This window comes from Labeo rohita, chromosome 8 (genome assembly GCF_022985175.1).
Source record: "Labeo rohita strain BAU-BD-2019 chromosome 8, IGBB_LRoh.1.0, whole genome shotgun sequence".
Taxonomy (NCBI): domain Eukaryota; kingdom Metazoa; phylum Chordata; class Actinopteri; order Cypriniformes; family Cyprinidae; genus Labeo; species Labeo rohita.
This window is the reverse complement of record NC_066876.1, coordinates 16,633,368-16,653,394: the sequence shown is the minus strand read 5'-3', so window position 1 is coordinate 16,653,394 and position 20,027 is coordinate 16,633,368. Positions and strand designations below refer to the sequence as shown.

The 20,027-nt window shown below is 35.3% G+C and overlaps 3 protein-coding genes across 4 annotated transcripts; all 3 read right to left on the bottom strand.

Annotated features, from left to right (window-relative positions):
- Positions 1-182: 182 nt before the first annotated feature.
- Positions 183-6,957, bottom strand: LOC127169767 (perforin-1). Of its 2 annotated transcripts, none has more exons than XM_051117371.1 (3): positions 6,667-6,957; positions 5,914-6,451; positions 183-2,868 (listed from the first exon to the last, which is right to left on the bottom strand). In XM_051117371.1, exons 2-3 carry the CDS (start codon positions 6,441-6,443, stop codon positions 1,830-1,832), a joined length of 1,569 nt encoding a protein of 522 aa, XP_050973328.1. In that variant the 5' UTR covers positions 6,444-6,451; positions 6,667-6,957; the 3' UTR covers positions 183-1,829. The 2 variants fall into 2 exon arrangements, with proteins under 2 accessions (XP_050973328.1, XP_050973327.1); XM_051117370.1 differs by having other exon boundaries at positions 6,686-6,957.
- A 2,853-nt stretch (positions 6,958-9,810) lies between these two features.
- Positions 9,811-12,595, bottom strand: mpeg1.1 (macrophage expressed 1, tandem duplicate 1). The gene is made up of 2 exons (XM_051117360.1): positions 12,076-12,595; positions 9,811-11,823 (listed from the first exon to the last, which is right to left on the bottom strand). The coding sequence occupies exons 1-2, from the start codon at positions 12,541-12,543 to the stop codon at positions 10,105-10,107; spliced, it is 2,187 nt and encodes a 728-aa protein (XP_050973317.1). The 5' UTR covers positions 12,544-12,595; the 3' UTR covers positions 9,811-10,104.
- Positions 12,596-18,999: 6,404 nt separating this feature from the next.
- LOC127169783 (histone H1.4-like) lies at positions 19,000-19,721 on the bottom strand. Its single transcript, XM_051117390.1, has one exon. The coding sequence runs from the start codon at positions 19,645-19,647 to the stop codon at positions 19,111-19,113; it is 537 nt and encodes a 178-aa protein (XP_050973347.1). The 5' UTR covers positions 19,648-19,721; the 3' UTR covers positions 19,000-19,110.
- Positions 19,722-20,027: the final 306 nt, after the last annotated feature.

The window sequence follows — 20,027 nt, the reverse complement described above, 5'->3', positions numbered from 1 at the left end:
TCTAACATTTTCTCATATAGCAAGTCTCTCTAGCTCTCTCTAGATATTGAGAGGCACCCAAGGATGTCAAACTCAGTTCCTAGAGATCCACAGTCCTGTAGTCCTGTTGCTATAGAAGGTTTGCACTTATGTTGCAGTTTGGTGAGTTACCTGGATGTGTCGCCATATTGGTGATACTCGGATGTAAACAACAGCATGGATTGCACGGTTAATGTGCTACTGAATATGTTGTTCTGCTAATTTATGCTGTCTAAACCATGAAAAAAAAAACTGTGGAAGCTGCTAAATAATGAAGGACTTAGTAAGCAGGAAAGGGCACGATATTTTGACAAACTAAAGTTAATAGGTGGTAAAGATATGTACAAGCACTATTATTTAAGATATTAGTCTAATATTTCACCCACCTCACCAGAAATGAGGAGAACAAACACAAATGTTGTCAAGATTCTTGCCCTGGAAATCCTGGTTCAGTCTGGCCAACCACAACGCCTTCTTTCCTCAGTTTTTTGCACTTTTCTCGGGTGCTTCTCATTTCTTATTTGTGCATCCTCGTTTCCTTTTCTCGTTACCTTTCCTTGCATCTTAGCTCCACCCTGTTAGGATATGAGGGAAGGATGCAAGGAAAGGAAATAAGGAGGAAGGAATCAAAGGATGAACACTGAAATATTCTCGACCACTCAAGTGGATCTGCCCTTATGTTGTTAAAGTTCGTTATTTAAGGAATTCATAATAAATATTAATAAAGCAAGAAATATATGACATGTATGGTTTATTTAAACTGCAAAGGTAAAGTAAATTATTATGACAGATGTGAAGGGGGAGGAGAATTTATATGTGCGTAATTTTTTTCCCTGAAAAAGACTTCTGCATAGGATACACCTGTGTATCCTTGCCATGACTCCTCAGAATACCTCCTCACTCCTCGATCCTCGCCTCCTCAAGGTGCATTTAGAGAAATGAGATGCCCTACAAGATGGCTGAGGTCGATCGTTTTCCAGGTCGTAGGATAGAGGACACAGTAGCGAGGAAATAAGAAGGGATATGAAGAGGCACTCAAGGATGTCAAACTCAGTTCCTGGAGAGCCACAGTCCTGCAGAGTTTAGCTCCAACTCTAAATAAACACACCTGAACCTGCTAATCAAAGTCTTCAGGACTACTTAAAAGTTGAAGTTGTGTTGGAGCAAGTTGGAGCTAAAATCTGCAGGACCTTGTTTGATGAAGCCAGCTTTTAAGCACCACAGAGAGTCAGGACAATGGTTTAACTCAGTCCTGGAGACTGGTGTCCTGCAGAGTTTAACTCCAACTTGCCTCAACACACCTGCCTGGAGGTTTATAGTAGGCTATGTCTAGTAAGACATTGATTATCTGGTTCAGGTGTGTTTAATTAGGATTGGAACTAAACCATGTGGGACAGTTGCTTACCAGGACCAAGTTTGGACACCTCTGTCCTAAGGGAATGTAGATATGAAAAAATTAGTGCTGGGAGGAAAAATTTTATTCGAATGCTTTGGGTTGCTCTGCTTCATGCCATGCCTAATAACGCCCTTCAATAGTGATTGTATTTACAATCCAACACAACCTTTCATATCTTGTCACTTACATAAAAGAACAGACAACAAAAGATTTTATCATTACTTTCACCTTGTTACATAAGTACATCAGATCACGAAAACAATTACATGCACATTTTTCAACAAGAAACATTAACATTTGCCATTACATTTCAACATTAGATTTAAATAAAAATAATATTGAAAATGTGAGTCTTGCTAATAGTATACCTTATTGTCCATACATTTATGATGTTTACAATAAATTGTTCTATAGCCTACAAATGTAAGGTTCTATGTTTTGGTGAATATCTGCTACACCTGGGTCCTGTCAGGTGAGCATCACAAGAAGCACTGTAGGTGAAATACAGGATGCCTCTCTTTAATTTACAGCTGTGTGAATGAGTTCCACGTTCGGGGCTGACCACACATCTCCCCACCATGTCATTGTAAATGACATCACTGTCCCACACCTCAAATATGAGTTCATGACCAAACTCCATTGATCCAAAATCATAGCTGATGTTCCATTCAGGATCATTATTGTCCATAACCACCTCAGTCTCCTCATACATGAGGTTGTACCAAACTTTCACGTAACCGTCAGTACGTGTGAAGAGATCTGCTTTCAGGCCTGTGGCTCTTTGTACCAACACTGCTAGCTTGCCATGGCCGGCTCGCATAGGACAGCAGTTGTGGTCCAGGTTTGGTGTTTGTGAGCATTCTTGATTCTCTTTGTCATTTACAGAAAGCATGTTCTCTTCTATATACTCTGTTATTGCGTTCTTCAGATTGGCACTAACCTCAGGATCATCCACCAGATGATGAAGAGGGAAAATTGCATATGATATAACATCAGGATTGTCATGCAAGCTCATCATCCAATTTGAGTATGCTTCAAGTGGGCTTTGGTTTAAAACAAGGTCTGGAAAGTATTTTTCACCTCCCAACACCTCTATCTTGTGTGTCATGAAGCCCTGGTAGAATCCCATGCTCATATTATCTTTAAGGATTTGAGAGCATTTGTTGGAAAGCGAGGCATTAGCTGGAAGGATACCCAATGTAATTTTTAATTCAATGTTTAGGCAATTCTTGATATCGGTCTCAGAGAAGCCCTTCAGGGTTGCAAGACAAGTTCGAAAAGCCGTGACCCGTCTCACTCGCCCTCCCAGATGGACTTGACGTATGTAGTGAGTGCCATAAGTATCTATAGTCCTTCTGTAAAGGGGTTTTGTTACCTCATTATATTGTGTCGGAAGTCGCTGGAGATGTTTTGAGAATTCAGTGCTGAGTTCTGGGTGATCTGTAACTCTGTAACTGCAAATGAACAACAAAAAGAAGTTATCTGTCAGCGGATTCTGAGTGTGGTTTCTGAATAAAATTGTAATTTGTCTGACTCTTTGTTTTTCAGTGTTTTTTGACAGTCAATGGTGGTGATAAGAAAGTACTTGTTAAAGCATGCTCTGAGTTTGTTTTTAGATAAAATCGTGATTTGGCTGACTTTTCAAGTGTTTCATGTCTAAATTGTTAGGTCAGATGACGATCACATGCTAATCTAAGCATCTTTGAGATAATGTATCTTCCTCATAATACCCAATTCTCACTTGGAAAAGATGCACTGATGTTAATTAATTACCTGTACTGCAGCTTGCTTTTAAAGGTTGGGTTAACTACATTAGGATCTTATGAGCCTTGAAACACTGAAATATGTTTCTGAACAGCCAAAAATGATTAATTAATATCAAGCTGATATTCTCAAGTCACTTCCTCATGCACCACAAGAAAATTAAGTAAGGTAAATTGCAGTTGAGCATCTGTTTTGTTTATCTCTTTGAATTCAACATGTATGAATTTCACTGCATTATAGATTATATAGTAAAAAGGTAACATGAATTGCTCGTAGCTGCCACCTGCTCTGATATTTTGTTATCATTGCAAGAACATTCAACTGTAACTATTCAGCCCTCTAGCGGTTAAAAAAGAAAGTAACTTTGTTTTGGTTGTGCTTTGACTCTGCTCCTCTGTGCGAATGAATGATTAGATGTACACATGAATACACATAATCTTATTAGAGTGGATAGATAAATAAATACAGTTTTTTTATCATCTCCTAGACCTAGTGGCTTGCCGTTTTGAATGCTCCATGGTCAGTAATTGTTTGTGACAACAAACTTTCAGCTTCACGCTTCCCACAGCTGAAGCGACTTTTCTATGTGTGTAAATATGACGTGATACTCCTCAACGAATAACTTATGCATGCAGTTTGGCATGAAATCCACCCCAGCAGTTATAAAATAAAGCAATAAGCCCCAAGAAGCCGTGGTTTACAGTACATTTATAACAGCTAAGGGTCATTGTTAATAATTTATAATATAAATTATTATTGTTTCAAAGTGTATTTGGTAAAAAACGTTGTTGTTGTTGTTTTTGTTTTTTTTTTTTTTAAAAGAAAGTTACATAGTTTACAAGTGTCCAGATAATTCTAGGGCTACTGTAAAGATTTCCCAAGAATCCCTGCAGTGTTTTGTTGCCAATATGTATGAAATTGTTTTATGTACACTCAAAAAAATGATTTGTTGGACTTACTTAAAAAAAGACTGTCAAGTGGTTCCACGCAACTATATTGAGTAATTTGTACAAGTAACTATTTAGTTGTTTGAACAAAAAAAAATCAAGTAAAGCTGACAAAATTTCTTCAGGTAAATCCAAATCATGATGATGCAAATTCCAATGACTGTATTAGTCAGGTCTCTTTCAGCATTCACAAAGTCCTAAAAGGCATGAAGACAGTAAAGCTGTTCAATAATTTTCATTACACCAACACATGCAGGTTGCAAATTTAACAGAGGTTTAGATGTTTTATTAAAATAAAAAAAAAAAAAAAAAGTTTCATCTGACCTTACCATCATGGCGATCAGGGTTCACTTTAGTTGGGCTCTTGACCCTTGATAGTTTTTTTCTGTTGCTGCACGTTTGTTATAGCAAAAAAAAAAAAAAGTCTGATTAAATGTGCTTGGTTATTTATTACTGATCTTTTTCAGTGATTTGTCTATTAGTTTCATGATATTGCACCTTAAAATATACAGCATCACTTTGACACACACAGACATCATGAATCAGCATATGAATCTCAACAATGGTGATATTCAACAGCTGCATGCTGGGAGTCATGGGTGAGTTTTGTACTCTGCTGCTACCCAGCATGCAACTGTTGAATGTCACCATTGTTGAGATTCATATGCTGATTCTTGATGTCTGTGTGTGTCAAAGTGATGCCGTATATTTTAAGGTTTAGTGCATAAGATGAACATCCACACAGCTATTATAAAAATCATGAAACTAATAGGTTAACTACTGGGTGAAATTGGTGAATCAGGCTACTAGATGATAGTTACACCACCAATAATAATTAGTCAAGAACACTTAATCAGATTTCTTTTCTTGGCTTTTTTGCTATAACAAATGTGTTTCACACACACAATTACAACAGCCAAAAAAAATTCAAAGGTCAAGAGTCCAACTACAGTAAACCCTGATTGCCATGATGGCAAGGTCAAATGAAACTTTTTTTTTTTTTTTAATAAAACATCTAAACCTCTGTTTAGATGTTCTCAAAAATATTTTGTAGATATATGACAGAAATCAAGTCAAACTGTAATGTTGTTTGACGAGTTGTTTAATAAGAGATTTAATGTCCTCATTTATTTAAGTTCATTTTATCTTTGGCTGTGGCTGATTCTTGTGTTTCTCTTTCCTTCAGTGATTCTGCTTGTAAACAACATTATTGGTCAATCATGACATAATTATCTCCTTAACTCCAACACTGTGTCAATGCTACTTGAACACTCGGTAGTGTGGAAACACATGAACACTGAGCAGGGTTCGTTTGACACTGGGAACTGTTACATAAACTTTACCTGTTTCATTCACGTAAGACTGATGCTTTTGAATCACATTAAGTTTAATTGATTTGTTTATATTAAAACTATGTAATCTAAATGCATGGAGTTTGTGTCCACTGAAAGTTTTTTTTTTTTTCAGCTTGAAAATGTATGTTGTTAAACAACAGTACAATTCATTGAATGCACTGTAACCTATTACTTACAGCCTAATTTATTCCTGTCTGAAATTAATATGACCCGACTAAGGTCTGTGGATACATAATTCTTAGAATCTTTGCTTTTAAACTTGCTTTATAGTTGCGTGGAACCACTTGACAGTCTTTTTTAAGTAAGTTTTGATATTTTAAACATTAACAGAATGTTTAAGGGTAAGACTATCATCATTCTGTGGAAATTATACCAAAAAGCCATTGTATTTGTACAAATATAATGCAAAATGAGTCATAAACTCATAACTTACCTGTAATATGTGCAGCTGATCTCATGAAGGGCAAATGTTGCTTTATCCATTGCATTCTGAGATTGGGCAAATTTAGCAATATCTGAACGGCTCCCTCCAAAAATTGCCTTTCCTATGTCTTCCAGACTTAGGTCCATTTCCCAGTTGTTATTGATGAGTGATGTTGAACTCTTCATTAGGGAGTCAACAGAATGATGGAGAGCACTAGAAAGCTGTTTACTGCAGCGGCTGAAGGGACGCCAGTCCAGCACAGCTGAGGGAAGCTTCTGCAACTGCCCTCCCTGAAAGCGGTTCTTGCAGACTGTACAAGTGCCATTATCCATGTGTGACTTGACATTAATCAAAAATGCACCTTTACGGCGCATCCTGACAACGTCAAAGCCTTCGCCTGCTAGGTTGTAACCAGGCACAAATGGGGCTTTCTCACATTCTACCTGAGAACCTGTGCGGCAAGCTGAACCCCTGTGCCACTGTGTCAAGATCAGAGAAATGCAGAGGAACGTGTGGAAAACACAGTGATTTGTCTCCATGATGATGTCTAAAGGGAAAATGCAGAGGGTTCAAATGTAATACTTCATTAATTCTAAGATGGAAAAACAATCATGAGGCAATATAAATGCAAAGTTTAAAAAAAAATTAACAATGTAAGAATATTATTGTAAAATGTACATTATGAAAGTACAGAGTGCAATTTGGTTTGTATTGTTTATACTATTGCTAAAATATCTTATCTGTTAAAAAATATAATCTCACCAAGTTCAATTTTACCCACCGAGTAGCTTTCATGCAATAGTCTGTTCCAGCTGTGTTACACTCCCCTGCTGACCTACTTCAGAAAAATCCTTTTCTTTGTTTTTCTGTCCAAATTACAGTTTCTTCATGAAATGTTTTTGCTGCAGAGTCACTTTCTGGAATGCTAATGCTGAAAAAGAGCACTGTGTAAAAGCCTGAGTCTGTGGCATTTGTGGAAGGGAGTGTCTTCCTTTCAAGGCCTTTTCTTCTGTGCTGGACAGATTTCATCCGCTGACTGGTTTTGTTTTGTTTTTTTGTTTTTTTAGTGAATACCAGCTGTGCAGTGGGGGAGGGTTTCCATAAGACTTCACATGAGGGAATTGAGGATGAAGTGCAAGGTCAGGATTAATCAAACAGGACATGTGGATTGCATACATTTTCTTTTCACTTGCAGTTGTGAGACAATGGATATAATGAAAAGACAATCATACTTATCAGCACATTGCATGGGAAAGTGTTGGTCAGAAGATTTTGGATATATAAATACACAGTAATCATGTCACTAGTAGTCATTTTTTAATTAAAAGTGATCATTATTATTTATTGAAATTTTGTGGAGGAAATTTCCAAATTTAGGAAATGCCAAATTTATATATATATATATGAAGTGGATCAAAACCTTTCATCAAATTTGTCCTAAAACCAAAAAGAATACCCGTTCTTGTCTTAGATGAACGTTTTTGAGCCACATATATATGGGATTTTTCAGTCAGTGGTTACATCATTCCGCCAGTAGGTGTTGTCAAGTGACTTTGTTTATTATGAGTGAGACAACGAATCATTTTGTTCAAAAACACAGATTCATCGATGAACAGATTGGAGATTGGAGTGTAGCTCAGAGAATCGGAGATGCTCGACGGTCCCTTCGTTCGCAAGTATTCCTTTAGCGGAGAAAAAAGGACGAAGTAAAATTTAAATTACTTTTACTAGATGATGAAGTGTTTGATTGTAGAATTCAGAGATTGTCGAGGCGTGTTTTTCTGAAGGACTGTAGTGAACAGCACCTGGTTTACAAAGCGCGCCTACAAACGAAGCTAATGCTGCTATTTAGCCTTGCTTGCTGTGTACACAGTTGACGGTTTAAATTCATCCGTCTCTCTAAATAGCCATAAAGTAAGTGGAATAATGACAGACAGTTGGCTTTGCATTATCTGGATTATTGCGTCCCTAAGAAGCCCATACATTTTCCCACAATGATCATTTTTAAACCCTTCTTCCATGTGAGAGATATCCTGTCCTGTGATTTATAACATATGTGACCCTGGACCACAAAACCAGTCATAAGTTTTAAAATTGAGATTTATACATTAGCTGAAAGCTGAATAAATAAGCTTTCTTTTGATTTATGTTAGGATCTGACAATATTTGGCTGAGATTCTATTTGAGAATCTGGAATCTGAGGGTGCAAAAAAAAAAATCAAAACAGTGAGAAAATTAAAGATGTCCAAATGAATTACTAATCAAAAATTAAGTTTTGATATATTTATAGTAGGAAATTTACACGATCTTTACTTAATATCCTAATGATTTTTTGCATAAAAGAAACATTGTTAATTTTGACGAATGCAATGTATTATTGGTTATCGCTACAAATATACTTGTGCTACTTGTAACTGGTTTTGTTATCCAGGGTCACATATCATAGTCAGTTGACCTATGTAATAATATTATTAAAACAATTGTATTATTATTATTTGTGGGGTCATATGTAGTCTATTAGGTCCTCTGTTCATTTCTACCCACTGGGTTTAAAGGTTCACTGTTTGAAAACTAATGTGTTGTTGAGATGCTACTAGAAGTCAATAGAGTAACTTGTTAAATGGAAGCAGTTATATTTAGCTATAGGCCTATATTAGGTAGATGAACAGGTAGATGAGGGCTTTCCTAATTCCTGTTATTTTGTGTGTGGGTAAGATGAAATGAGACTTGGAAGACATGACGTCTTTGAATAATGACTGTTGTTCAGAGCTACACTGTTTAACTATTTACTCTGGGCAAACAATTGTTTACATAGCAGTGCTATCGTGGTGCTTTTATGTCATGCAAAAGCAAGTTAGAACAGATAGTTGTTGCCATCTTGAGTATGAAAAAACTTAAAGGAGAAGTCCACTTCCAAAACAAAGACTCATATATAATGTTCTCACCCCCTTGTCATCCAAGATGTTCATGTCTTTCTTTCTTCAGTCGTAAAGAAATTATGTTTTTTGATGAAAACATTTCTGCATTTTTCTCCATATAATGGAGTGGTATGGTGATTTTGAACTTTCAAAATGCAGTTTAAATGCGGCTACAAACGATCCCAGCCGAGGAAGAAGGGTCTTATCTAGCGAAACAATCAGTTATTTTCATTAAAATAATACAGTTTAAATACTTTTTAATCTCAAATGCTCGTCTTGCCTTTCTCTCCCTGAACTCTGTGTACTCTGGCTCAAGACAGTTCGAGTATGTCGAAAAATAACGATTTCGAAGTTGAGGGAGAACATGAGATGGAAGTTTTTCGACATACAGTAACTGTCATGAACCGGAACAAAAACTGTCCAGGCAGAGTAAGACAAGCGTTTGGCATTAAAAAGTATAAAATTGTATTATTTTTATTAAAATAACCGATCATTATGCTAGATAAGACCCTTCTTTCTCAGCTGGGATCGTTTACAACCACATTTGGGATTGTTTGACGCCGCATTTAAACTGCCTTTTGGAAGATAAAAATTGGGGCACCATATCAGTTTTTTCTCATATGGAGAAAAATGCTGAAATATTTTCCTCAAAAAACATAATTTCTTTACGACTGAAGAAAGAAAGACATGAACATCTTGGATGACAAGAGGGTGAGTAAATTATTTGTAAATTGTTGTTCTGGAAGTGGACTTCTCATTTAAGATAGAGGAAGACAAGTTACTGGGATTTGGAGATTAATGCTGATATTCTAATATTGTTGTTTGTCTTTTAACTTCCAAAGGAAAGTTAATACATTACAATGACCCTATAGCGACAAGTACAATTATAACGTAGCAGTTTAAACTTGCCAGGATTTCATGTCCTCACAAGGTAAGTCAGGATCCTGATCATATTGCATTTTTAAGATAATGACATTTGCTCAGCCTTTCTTTAAGAACTCTTTATTAGTCACAAAAGCACAAAAAGAGAGACATACACTTATATCAGTAGAAATAATAAAACAGTAGAAAATTATGTGTATAAACTTAATGTACAGTCCTTTCTCACAATGAAAAATTTGTAATATATTTTTGTTTTGTGTAATGTTTTTATGACATTCAGTTAACGCGCACAGATTTAATCCAAATGTAAAAGGTTGCCTTTAAAGAATATTTTCTTGACCAAGATCACTACTGCTGTAACTATTACTAATCATCTTACACAGTCATCTTAAAATGATTGTTATGATAGTAGGGGTTGAGTAGGGTTTTCATTTGCATTCTCATTCAGTTGTTCTCCTTGAATCTCTACAATGCTCTCACTTTGACCCTCACTATCAATCTCTTCATACCCTCTGCTCAACCCAGTGGCAGAAAACCTCTTTCTTCTTTTCATTATGAACACTGTTCCTGCGACCACAAGAGCAACCAGGACCATTAAACCTATGGCAACGCCAGCTTTTTCTCCTCCAGACAACTGAGAAGAAGATGTGTCAAACATTGATGCCATTTGATTAATTTCACCAGGCTTTGCCAATCTCCACATCTTAGTTTCTCCAACTCTCACCCAAGAACGATCACCTTCTGTCATTACAGCTACAGTGTTTGTTGCAATCATGCTGACAAGTGGTGGTTTTGTGAATGGTGGGAGGCGGACAGGTTTTAAGTGACCACCAGTGAATACACCGGACTGGACACAGTACAATACCTGACAGCCATCACTGATGCCAGCAAGATGCTGGCTGAACTGAGGTGGACAGCGATTTTGACCCTTTGCAAGAGGGTTGCCAGATTGGCAGCTGAAGAAGCCACCAAATGGCACAGAGAATCTTGTTGCGGTCTCATAATCATTGCTCACACAAACCACCATGCCATTAGACAAAAAGTGTTGGGTGAAGTAGTTTGGAGGACAGCTATTAGATTTGGTCAGTGGGTTTTGCATGCCTGGTCCAAATAGACCTCCAAAAAGGTATCCTGAGTAATCAGGGGTTTTCTGAGTTGAGGAACACCAGTAAGTTTCAACTTTTGCACGACGGACACGATAAGCATCACCACAGGTTTGGGAACAACAAGTGGACAACCATAAGAAACCACATTTGCGACAGTGGCTGTGGCATTCGTAATGATTATAACCTCGTTCTACTGTCTCTGAGCGTAATAAGGTGGCGGTGTACTGCTGAGCACAAGAATAATCACCAGTAGCTGGGTTTTTCTGTGCTGTTTCATCACAGATAGCATTTCCATCTGATGTCAATGGAGTGCATCGTTGGAAAATGCCACCAAAGCTAAGATTGGTGACTGGACCCTCACAAGATGCATCATCTACATTTGCCTGAAAGTTAAAGTTTTTGGAATCTGGATTTACACACCCTGGAATCGTATTTACTTTATAATATTGCTCTGCAGCCTGACGAACTGATGAAGCCATTTTATTTACTGTTGGTGTCGGGAGGTCTGGGAATGTTGTTGGATTCAAAAAATAGTGAATGGGCAGACCAGCACGGTCAATAGCCACCAGATTATTGAGCGTACTCTCTTGCCACTTCTGCAGAGTGATGCCTGGGTAGAATAAAGCCCCTCCATGACTCTGAATTAATGAATATGTGATGTTACCCTGATAACTGCTGGTTTTAGAAGCTCCATTGGATATATTGCCACCTATATCAAATTTAACCTTGTCAAAAAAGTTAAATCCTGCTGATGCAGTAACAGAAGACATATCTGACTGACTGTTAGAGATATAAGACATTTTTAAATAGTCCTCTTGCACTAAAGTTGCACCAGCATCAATACTTGTGATGACATGGGTACCATAATCAAGAATGAGTTTCTCTGACAGGTAAGTTGCTTGACGAGTTTGATTGTTTTCAATAGCATCTGCGATTTCCTCTGCTTGTCGAGCAAAGCGGGTATCCAGAGTGAAGTCAGGATACGCCTTTACTGTGTACAGATGGTTACGGACCTGAGAAAAATTTTTGGTAATATGAGAAAATGAACTTAGCACTGAGTATCAGCATTGCAATTGAAAATATTCCATCATTTGTTTTAAATCTTTTTTTTTTTTTTTTTTTTTTTTTTTTTAATTTTCATTATTATTATTTTACATGCTCAAAATTATTTTTTTCCTAATTTACATAGAAATACTTGAAATTTGGTATTCATTCTGCTTGTCCATACAGTCCATAGAACTCACAATATGACATTTTTTACTTACTTGAACTCGTGTCGTTACAGAACTCTCCTTCACTTGGTGGGATTTCATACGCTGGTTTTCTATGGAGAATTTTGCATTAAGCACCGAATAGAAAGAAACATCTGCATTGATGGAGCTTGAAGTTGAGCTTTTTTGTTCCAGCCATGACATGATGATCTCAGAGTTTGTTTCCACTCCACTCACTTTCTGTGGAATGACAAAGATTTCATCTGGGATGAGATAGACACCATCTTCTGTGGTCTGACACTGGGAATAGCTTAGATTCATCACCCGGCCCATGTCTATGTTGCGCAGGTTATCCCAGCCTCCACCCGGTAGAACCTCCAGCGCTGATAAAGTCGAGTTTTTGCGACACAAACGAAGTCCATTATTGGGACGAAGGTTGAGAGGATGAAGGTTGCAGACATTGATAAAACAGCAGAGCATCAATAGACAGAAGGGTCTTGACCCCATGATCAGCAGGTGCATGTTTCACACTACCTTGCTAGAATGTGACCTTCAATAAAAGATATCTGGAAGATTTTAGAACTTGACAAGTTCCTTAATAAAGCCACTTCTGTGTTTCACATCCGTCAATGTAGTCATGAGACTATGAACTTCCTCTTCATGTTTGACTACCTTGGAGAAACAGACAAAAGAACCTGCAACCTGTCTTTTATCATTCAGTTTTATGGACTGAATAAAACAAGTATTTCTGTTGTGCATTATAGCCTATTATTTGGTAAATTTATCTATGCAATTCCTCTCATTTTCTGGGTCTTCATAATGTCCTATACTTTTTTAATTATATAGGGGTTGAGTTTTTTTTACCATTTGATTTTAAACAAGAGGAATTGAGATTGTTTGCTGCTTCTTGATTTAGTACAGTATGTTATTCGCAGGCTTTTTCAAATCCTCTTCAGCATGAGAAACATTTAAAAATTGCTTTGGGTGTAGATGAAAAGCCCCTAGCAGGTTTCTTTTTCATCATCACTTTTTATCACGTGGTGGCACAGTTTTATGTTTAGACAGTTAGACAGTGCTTAGGCACAGCAATGCATATGTAATAAGCAGGATATGATGTCATGCTTCTGTTTTTTTAATACTGAGTCCGCAGAATTAAAATATACAACATACTGTGTTTCCACAGCATTGCAAACCATTCAACTTTGAGGTCTATATTCCATGTATTTAGCCAAGAGATGTGATGTTTACATTCTCTGTTAAATGAATGTAAATTTGAAGGCCACAATTTACTAAACTATGCAAAAGTACTTTTGAATGCTCAAAGCCTGAGTGGTCCTTAAAAAGAACAGCTTTAAAAAACTTGGTTAAAGAACCAAGAGATACAGCAACTTTATATATATATAAAGTCTCAATTTTTAAACCACAAACATTTAGAGATATGTTCAATTAAAGCTCAGTCTAACAGTCAGCAAATTAATATTGATAGGGCAGGTATATGGAGTGAAACCATGAAAATTGGCCCTACTGCTGTTTAGACACAACAAACATGAGTGGCTTCCTTTTTATAAAAAAATCCATAATCATGCTGTGTATAGGTAGTAGACAAATATTTGATTGTTTGATTGATTGATTTTCTAATTAAACAGTGTTTTTAAAAGTACAAATATTCCATGTAAACTGAAATATACCGTCAATGTTGGTTAATTAAAAAAAAACAGTATTTTACAAATAGTTTTTCTGAAGATTGTCCTGGTCTTCTTGGCTTAAGGTGCAGTCATACTACACTTTTAACTTAACTTATACATATAAATGCAGATAAATATGTATATGCAAGAAAGTGGAAGCACAAGCACGTGCAAAAAATAAATTTCATCTTCCCCTTTTTACCAAGTTACTGTTTAATGAGCCACAGCAAAAAATTAACCAATAGAGGAAGAAATATCTTCTCGTGACTCAAAAAAAAAAAAGTAAACTCCACAGCTCTAGGGTTTTTGTAATGTTGTGGAAATGTGAAATATTATATTTTTAATATTTTGAATGTATTATTATATGTGATCTTTTATTTATAACAAACAGTATCACTAGAACATGATGGCATGTTTATGATATTCACTGCAAAATCCAAAGTTCTTAAAGCCTATTGTGCACTTACAGTGACACTTCCTCCATAGTTTGCACACCCTTGTCTTCCTTTTATATAAATGCAAACACAGAAAAGTACAAAACAAGCACACATTTGGCTGTGACCACAGTCAAAGTCTGTTGGCAGCAAACTTTATTACGATGGTTATTAAATTATGTTTTGTTATACACTACCATAGTTTCTTTAATTCTTTGGCCAGTGTTTAATTGTGTTATGTAACAAGTTTAAAATATCTTTTCCATATTACGACATTGTGCTTTAAGCGAGATTTGTTGAGCTAACTGGCATTTTAGTGATAGCTATTATTTAATTAAGGCTTAAAAAAAAAACTCTATTCCAGCATGTACAGCATAAATACAGATTTGCAGATTGTTAATGTGTTATTTTAGAGTTTTATACAGCGTTTTGCTATTTGTGACCCTGGACCACAAAACCAGTCATAAGTAGCCCAGGTCTTTTTGTAGCAATAGTCAAAATACATGGGTATGGGTCAAAAATATCAATTTTTCTTTTATGCAAAAATCATGTAAAGATCATGTTCCATGAAGATATTTTGTAAATTTCCTACCGTAAATGTATCAAAACTTACTTTTTGATTCATAATATGCATTGCTAAGACCTTCATTAGGCCTTTTTTTTTGTTTGCACCCTCAGATTCCAGATTTTCAAATAGTTGCATCTCGGCCAAATATTGTCCTATTTGTAACAAACCATACATCAGTGGAAAGCTTATTTATTCTGTTTTCAGTTTCATAAAATTGACCCTTATGACTGGTTTTTGTCACACTGTGTGTAGGAGACATAGGAAGGCAAAATATAACAAAAACAGTCTTTAATAACAGCCAAAAAAAATGGTAACTCCAGACAGGAACAGCAGGGAAACACACCAACATAACTTTAAGATCCAACGACAAACACTGAACTGAATACAACTTATAAAGACAGGAAAATGAACACGGACAGGTGTGGGTGATTAACTAATAATGACTTGACAAGGATAGGAACAGGAATGACCAAATATGGGCAACAGAGGGAGAAACCAACTAAACAGTCCACAGGGGTGTGACAGTTTTGTGGTCCAGGGTCACATTTTTATACTGTTATATTGTGTATTCATGTTCAATTGCAGTTAATGGTAGTCTATAACCAGGTGGAAGATGTGATAGTGAATGTATCTATTCGTGGTCAAAGAGAAGAGAAACAAAGTACTTAAAAGTATAACTTATGGTTTTTAGGTATATTCATCCATTTGACATGCATTTATCCAGTGTGCATTACATTCTACTCAAGTTACACATATTTTCAATTCTTGCATTCCTTGGGAATTGCTTTTTTTTTTCTTTTTAATATTTAAATAGTGTTATGTGAATGAAAAATATAAATGTAACATTTTTATGCTCACAGGAACATTTATTTCTATTCAAATAAATAAATATTTTGTAACTACATTAATTATTCAACCTTTAACCCATGATAATTTTAACATTTCACATCTTTTTCAGTTTACCCTGTTTTAAGTACACTAATATAATTTATTCATTTAATAATTTCTCTAACAGCTGCTTGAAGTTCAGACATATTGATGTGTAATATAAGTGCGTTCTTTGATGAGCATTTCTTTTTAATAACGAACAAGTTTTATACGTTATTACGTTATTCCACTAAAAGGTGATATCTTTAAAAACATTTAAAGCCCAATCTAAACTGAAAGACGACTAAAGCACTTACTACTTCATAAATAACACCATCTAGTGGAATAATGTGTATAAATATATAAAAACCTTGTGCAGGCTATCCCAGCCTCCTCCTGGGAAGGAATAGTTACTTTATTATTCAGTTAAACCGTGTTTTCTGCAGTTAGACAAAACATTGATTTACTTTCATCATAATTTGATTCATCATAATTTTTAACATTTTAATAGTTTTATGTGTATGAAAAAAATAATAATGTAACTGTTTCACATTTTTCTATGTTTTTCTACTTATTTTTTTTTTATTACATTTCCAGTTGCCTTTTTTTCAGTTTCACTTTTTACTTGTTTTTTTAGCCCCCTTTTTTTCAGTTTTCCCTTTTGTAACACACTGTAATATTGTTTATTCATTTATTCAGTTTTTAATTAACTGCTGCTTGAATGCCAAACTTACTGATGTATAAAAAAATTGCTTTCATGGATAAGAATTTTTTTTTTATTATTATTATTATTATTATTATTATTATTATTTCTTGCACGCATAAACCAGATACAGATCAGCACAATAATGGATGACAATATAATAAAATAAAACAGGAATACAATAAAAGAAAAAAAAAACAACAACAGAAAAAAAAATAAGAGTAACAGAGGTAGCAGCTCAGATTACATAATCATCAAATCAGTACACATTTTCACAAATTTGACACTTTTTTTGTTGTAAATGTTTTTAAGTGTTAAAATTAGGTAGTTGAGGTCACAAAGAAAATTATGTAATTTGGGTAATGTTGAAGAAAATTTACATTTATGGATATAATATTTTGCCAGTAAAATAAATACATTTCCTATATATTCTATGTCATGTTTACAATGAGAAAAATAACAGAATATATCACACATAGTGAAATCAATGTTTAAATTGGATTTTGAAGCAAGGAATTTTGACAAGTCAATCCAAAATTCTTTAACAAGTAGGCATTTCAAAAAAAGATGATCAATTGATCATCAGATGATCAATTATTGAAATTACAAAAATTACAGTTCAAATGAGCATTACCAAACTTGGAAGTAATCTCATTAGTGGGGTATATATTATGCAAATTTTTTTAATATAATTCTTTAACTTTGTTGGGTACACAAAATTTATAATGCTTTTTTCCAGTTAACATTATCTATTAAAGAATTCCAAAAAAAAATTCCCCTCAGTGTAACTCTTTTTTTTTGACTGAAACATATTTCTTATATTTTTGTTACTACATTTTGGGTCGTAAATATTTTTGCCATCAACCAAAAACTTCTGCTCACTTTTTACAGTTTTTTCAAATGATAAGTGGCATTTCATTAGGTGAACAAGACCATTTGGTAGAGCTTTCACCACTTTAAGGAATTCCTTATGAACAGGGAAATTGCATTTACACATGAAATCACCATAAGAATAAACATTCCCTTGTGGATCTAGCATATCACACAGATGATTGATACCTTTTTCATGCCAATTTTTGCAAAATAAATCGACTTGTTCGTTACTAAAATGCTTTTGTTGTTCCAAAGCTTCACTTTATGCGGGGAGAAATTGTGAACAAAACAAAGTTTCCATGTCAAAAGTGCCTATTCATGGAATTTAGAGAGTTTTATGGGAAGTTTAGAAGGGGAGAAATTACAAGTTAACAAAAATTTAAGACCTCCCAGATTTCTATACATATTGTGTGGGATAAAATACCAAATAGAGTCTGGTGAATTGACACAATTTACTTTGAAAGTATAATTAACATAAAAAAGCAAGCATGTCAAAACCTCCATCAGCTTTTTTACCACAGAGAACTTGTTGTTTCAAATGCTGATGTTTGTTTTTCCAAAAAAAAGTTAAACAATAAACTGTTAATTTGTTTACATGTATTATCTTGAACAAATAGTGACAAAGATGGGTATATAAAATGAGACAAACCATCTGCTTTTATTAAAAGCACTCTACCAAGAAAGGATAAATCTCTTTGAAGCCAATTGTTAAATATTAGTTTAGCTTTTTTAACCTTAGGAAGAAATTTCCTTTCTTGCCTAATAGACATTATCTTGGAAACGTGGATTCCGAGATATTTCACATTATCTTTAATGGGTATACCATTCACAGAGGTTTCAATACTATCAAACAAACAAAGAATTTCACATTTAGGAATATTTAATTTTAGACCAGAAGCCTCTGAAAAAGTGTTAATAATTTCAAGGGCCTTTGCAACCTGATTTGTGTTTTCTAAAAGCAGGGTTGTGTCATCCGCAAGTTGTGAAATTCTAATCTCACTGTCAAAAATTCTCAACCCTTTGATATTAGGATTATGTCGAATATTTAAAGAGAGTAATTCCACAACTAATAAGAAAAGAAAGGGGGAAATTCCACAACCTTGCCTTACTCCCCTGTTAATAGGAAATCTATAAGAGGTATCAAATTGTAAGAAAACTGAACTCTTAATATCCTTATATATCATTTTAACCATTTTTATAAATTTCTCTCCAAAACCAAACAACTCTAGAGTAGAAAATAAACATTTATGCTCAATGGTATCGAACGCTTTGTAGAAATCTAGAAACAGAATGATTGCATCTGAGTTAATATGTTGCGCATAATCTATAAAATCCAGAATTTCATGGAAAAGAATTACTTTCTTACAGAATCTAAGTGACGTAATTGCACACGAAATATATACACCTTACACCACTAGATGGCGTTATTTGAAAAGCAGCCACAATGCCCAAACTTTAGGATTTAGTAGGCTACTGCTTTCCAGACAACACCATAACACCATCTAGTGGAATAACCTGTATAAAGCTCATGAGTCTCTTTTCACTACAACATTTTTCTAGTCACTTTATCCCTTAAAAACGTTTATCCCTTAAATATTAGACTAGACGGCTATAGGCTTAATACCCATCCGTTTATATTATTTGCCCTTTTACATTTCTTGCTTATGCTAAAAATAATAAGAATTATGAATTGTTTATTAGCTTTATAAGGGATTTAGGCTAATGTGAACTTTGGTCTGTTGTAAACAAAAAGATAATAGTGCAAAATAAAATACTACTACTACTAATTAAAAAAAAAATACTAAAATAACAACAAAGCACCAAGTTGAACGCGACAAGACACTAAAATGGTTTCCATTAATTAAGAATTTTTATTTTTACAATGCATTAAAAAAATAGATATTTTTACAATGCATTAAAAAGGATGGCAGAATCCTTTAACAGTCATTATCCTGTCACTTATTTTTTGGCAGTTTTTGCTTTGCTTGTTCTGGAAGCTCTTCGTTTGGCTCTCTTGGGTTTTGTGGTCTTCTTGACCTCAGCCGTCTCGCTGGCTTTTTCAGGACTCCTTACAGTTCTCCTTCTCTTCTTAGGTGATTTCTTTGCCCCAGCAGGTTTCTTAGCCGTCTTTCTCTTTGCCCTCTTCGCCTTTGGCTTCTTTGCCTTAGGCTTCTTAGGCTTCTTAGGCTTTGCAGCAGCTTTCGAGCCGATCTTAAATGATCCAGATGCTCCAGTGCCTTTGGTCTGAATCAGGCGACCGCTGGCCACCAGCCGCTTAACGGCCAGTTTGATGCGCGAATTGTTTCTTACAACATCATAACCACTGGCAGCCAGAGCTTTCTTCAGAGCAACCAGAGAGACGCCACCGCGCTCCTTAGAAGATGACAAGACCTTGAGGATCAAATCAGACACGCTGGGTCCTGACTTCTTGGCCTTGGACCTTCGTCTTGGCGTTTTAGTAGCAGAAGATGGGGCCGGTGGAGCGGCTGTGGACATGATTGACAGTTTATTTGAGCTGGAACGTCAGCTGGAACGAGACGTCTGATGAGACTGAGTTGGAAGGCGTGCGAGTGCCAATTAAAGTAGTCAACATGAGAACCGTGTAGACTCTAGTAATCATGATTTCAGCGCCTTTTTGTGAGCCGCAATAATTTGTGTTTTCCGACCAATAGAATAAGTATGTTTTTTGCTTTTTAAAATAATAGAATGAACTGACTTGTCAGCCAGAAAATATAGAACGTACCACAGTAACATTTTACTTGTACGTAGCCTCCTAATAATACAGTTAAAAATTGTTTTCTCTTTGCAAATGTGAAGAATCGATGTGCCTTGCTGTTTTATGACCGAACAATTTCTAGACTTTGTATAATTGCATG

What these genes read in the sequence shown, in the direction of transcription:
- LOC127169783 (XM_051117390.1), bottom strand. Translation starts at nt 19,647, where the DNA reads ATGTCCACAGCCGCTCCACCGGCCCCATCTTCTGCTACTAAAACGCCA.
- mpeg1.1 (XM_051117360.1), bottom strand. Translation starts at nt 12,543, where the DNA reads ATGCACCTGCTGATCATGGGGTCAAGACCCTTCTGTCTATTGATGCTC. An exon ending in CTGTAACGACACGAGTTCAA is followed by an intron (nt 11,824 to 12,075) that starts GTAAGTAAAAAA and finishes AATTTTTCTCAG; the next exon opens with GTCCGTAACCATCTGTACAC.
- LOC127169767 (XM_051117371.1), bottom strand. Translation starts at nt 6,443, where the DNA reads ATGGAGACAAATCACTGTGTTTTCCACACGTTCCTCTGCATTTCTCTG. An exon ending in ATCAGCTGCACATATTACAG is followed by an intron (nt 2,869 to 5,913) that starts GTAAGTTATGAG and finishes GTTCATTTGCAG; the next exon opens with TTACAGAGTTACAGATCACC.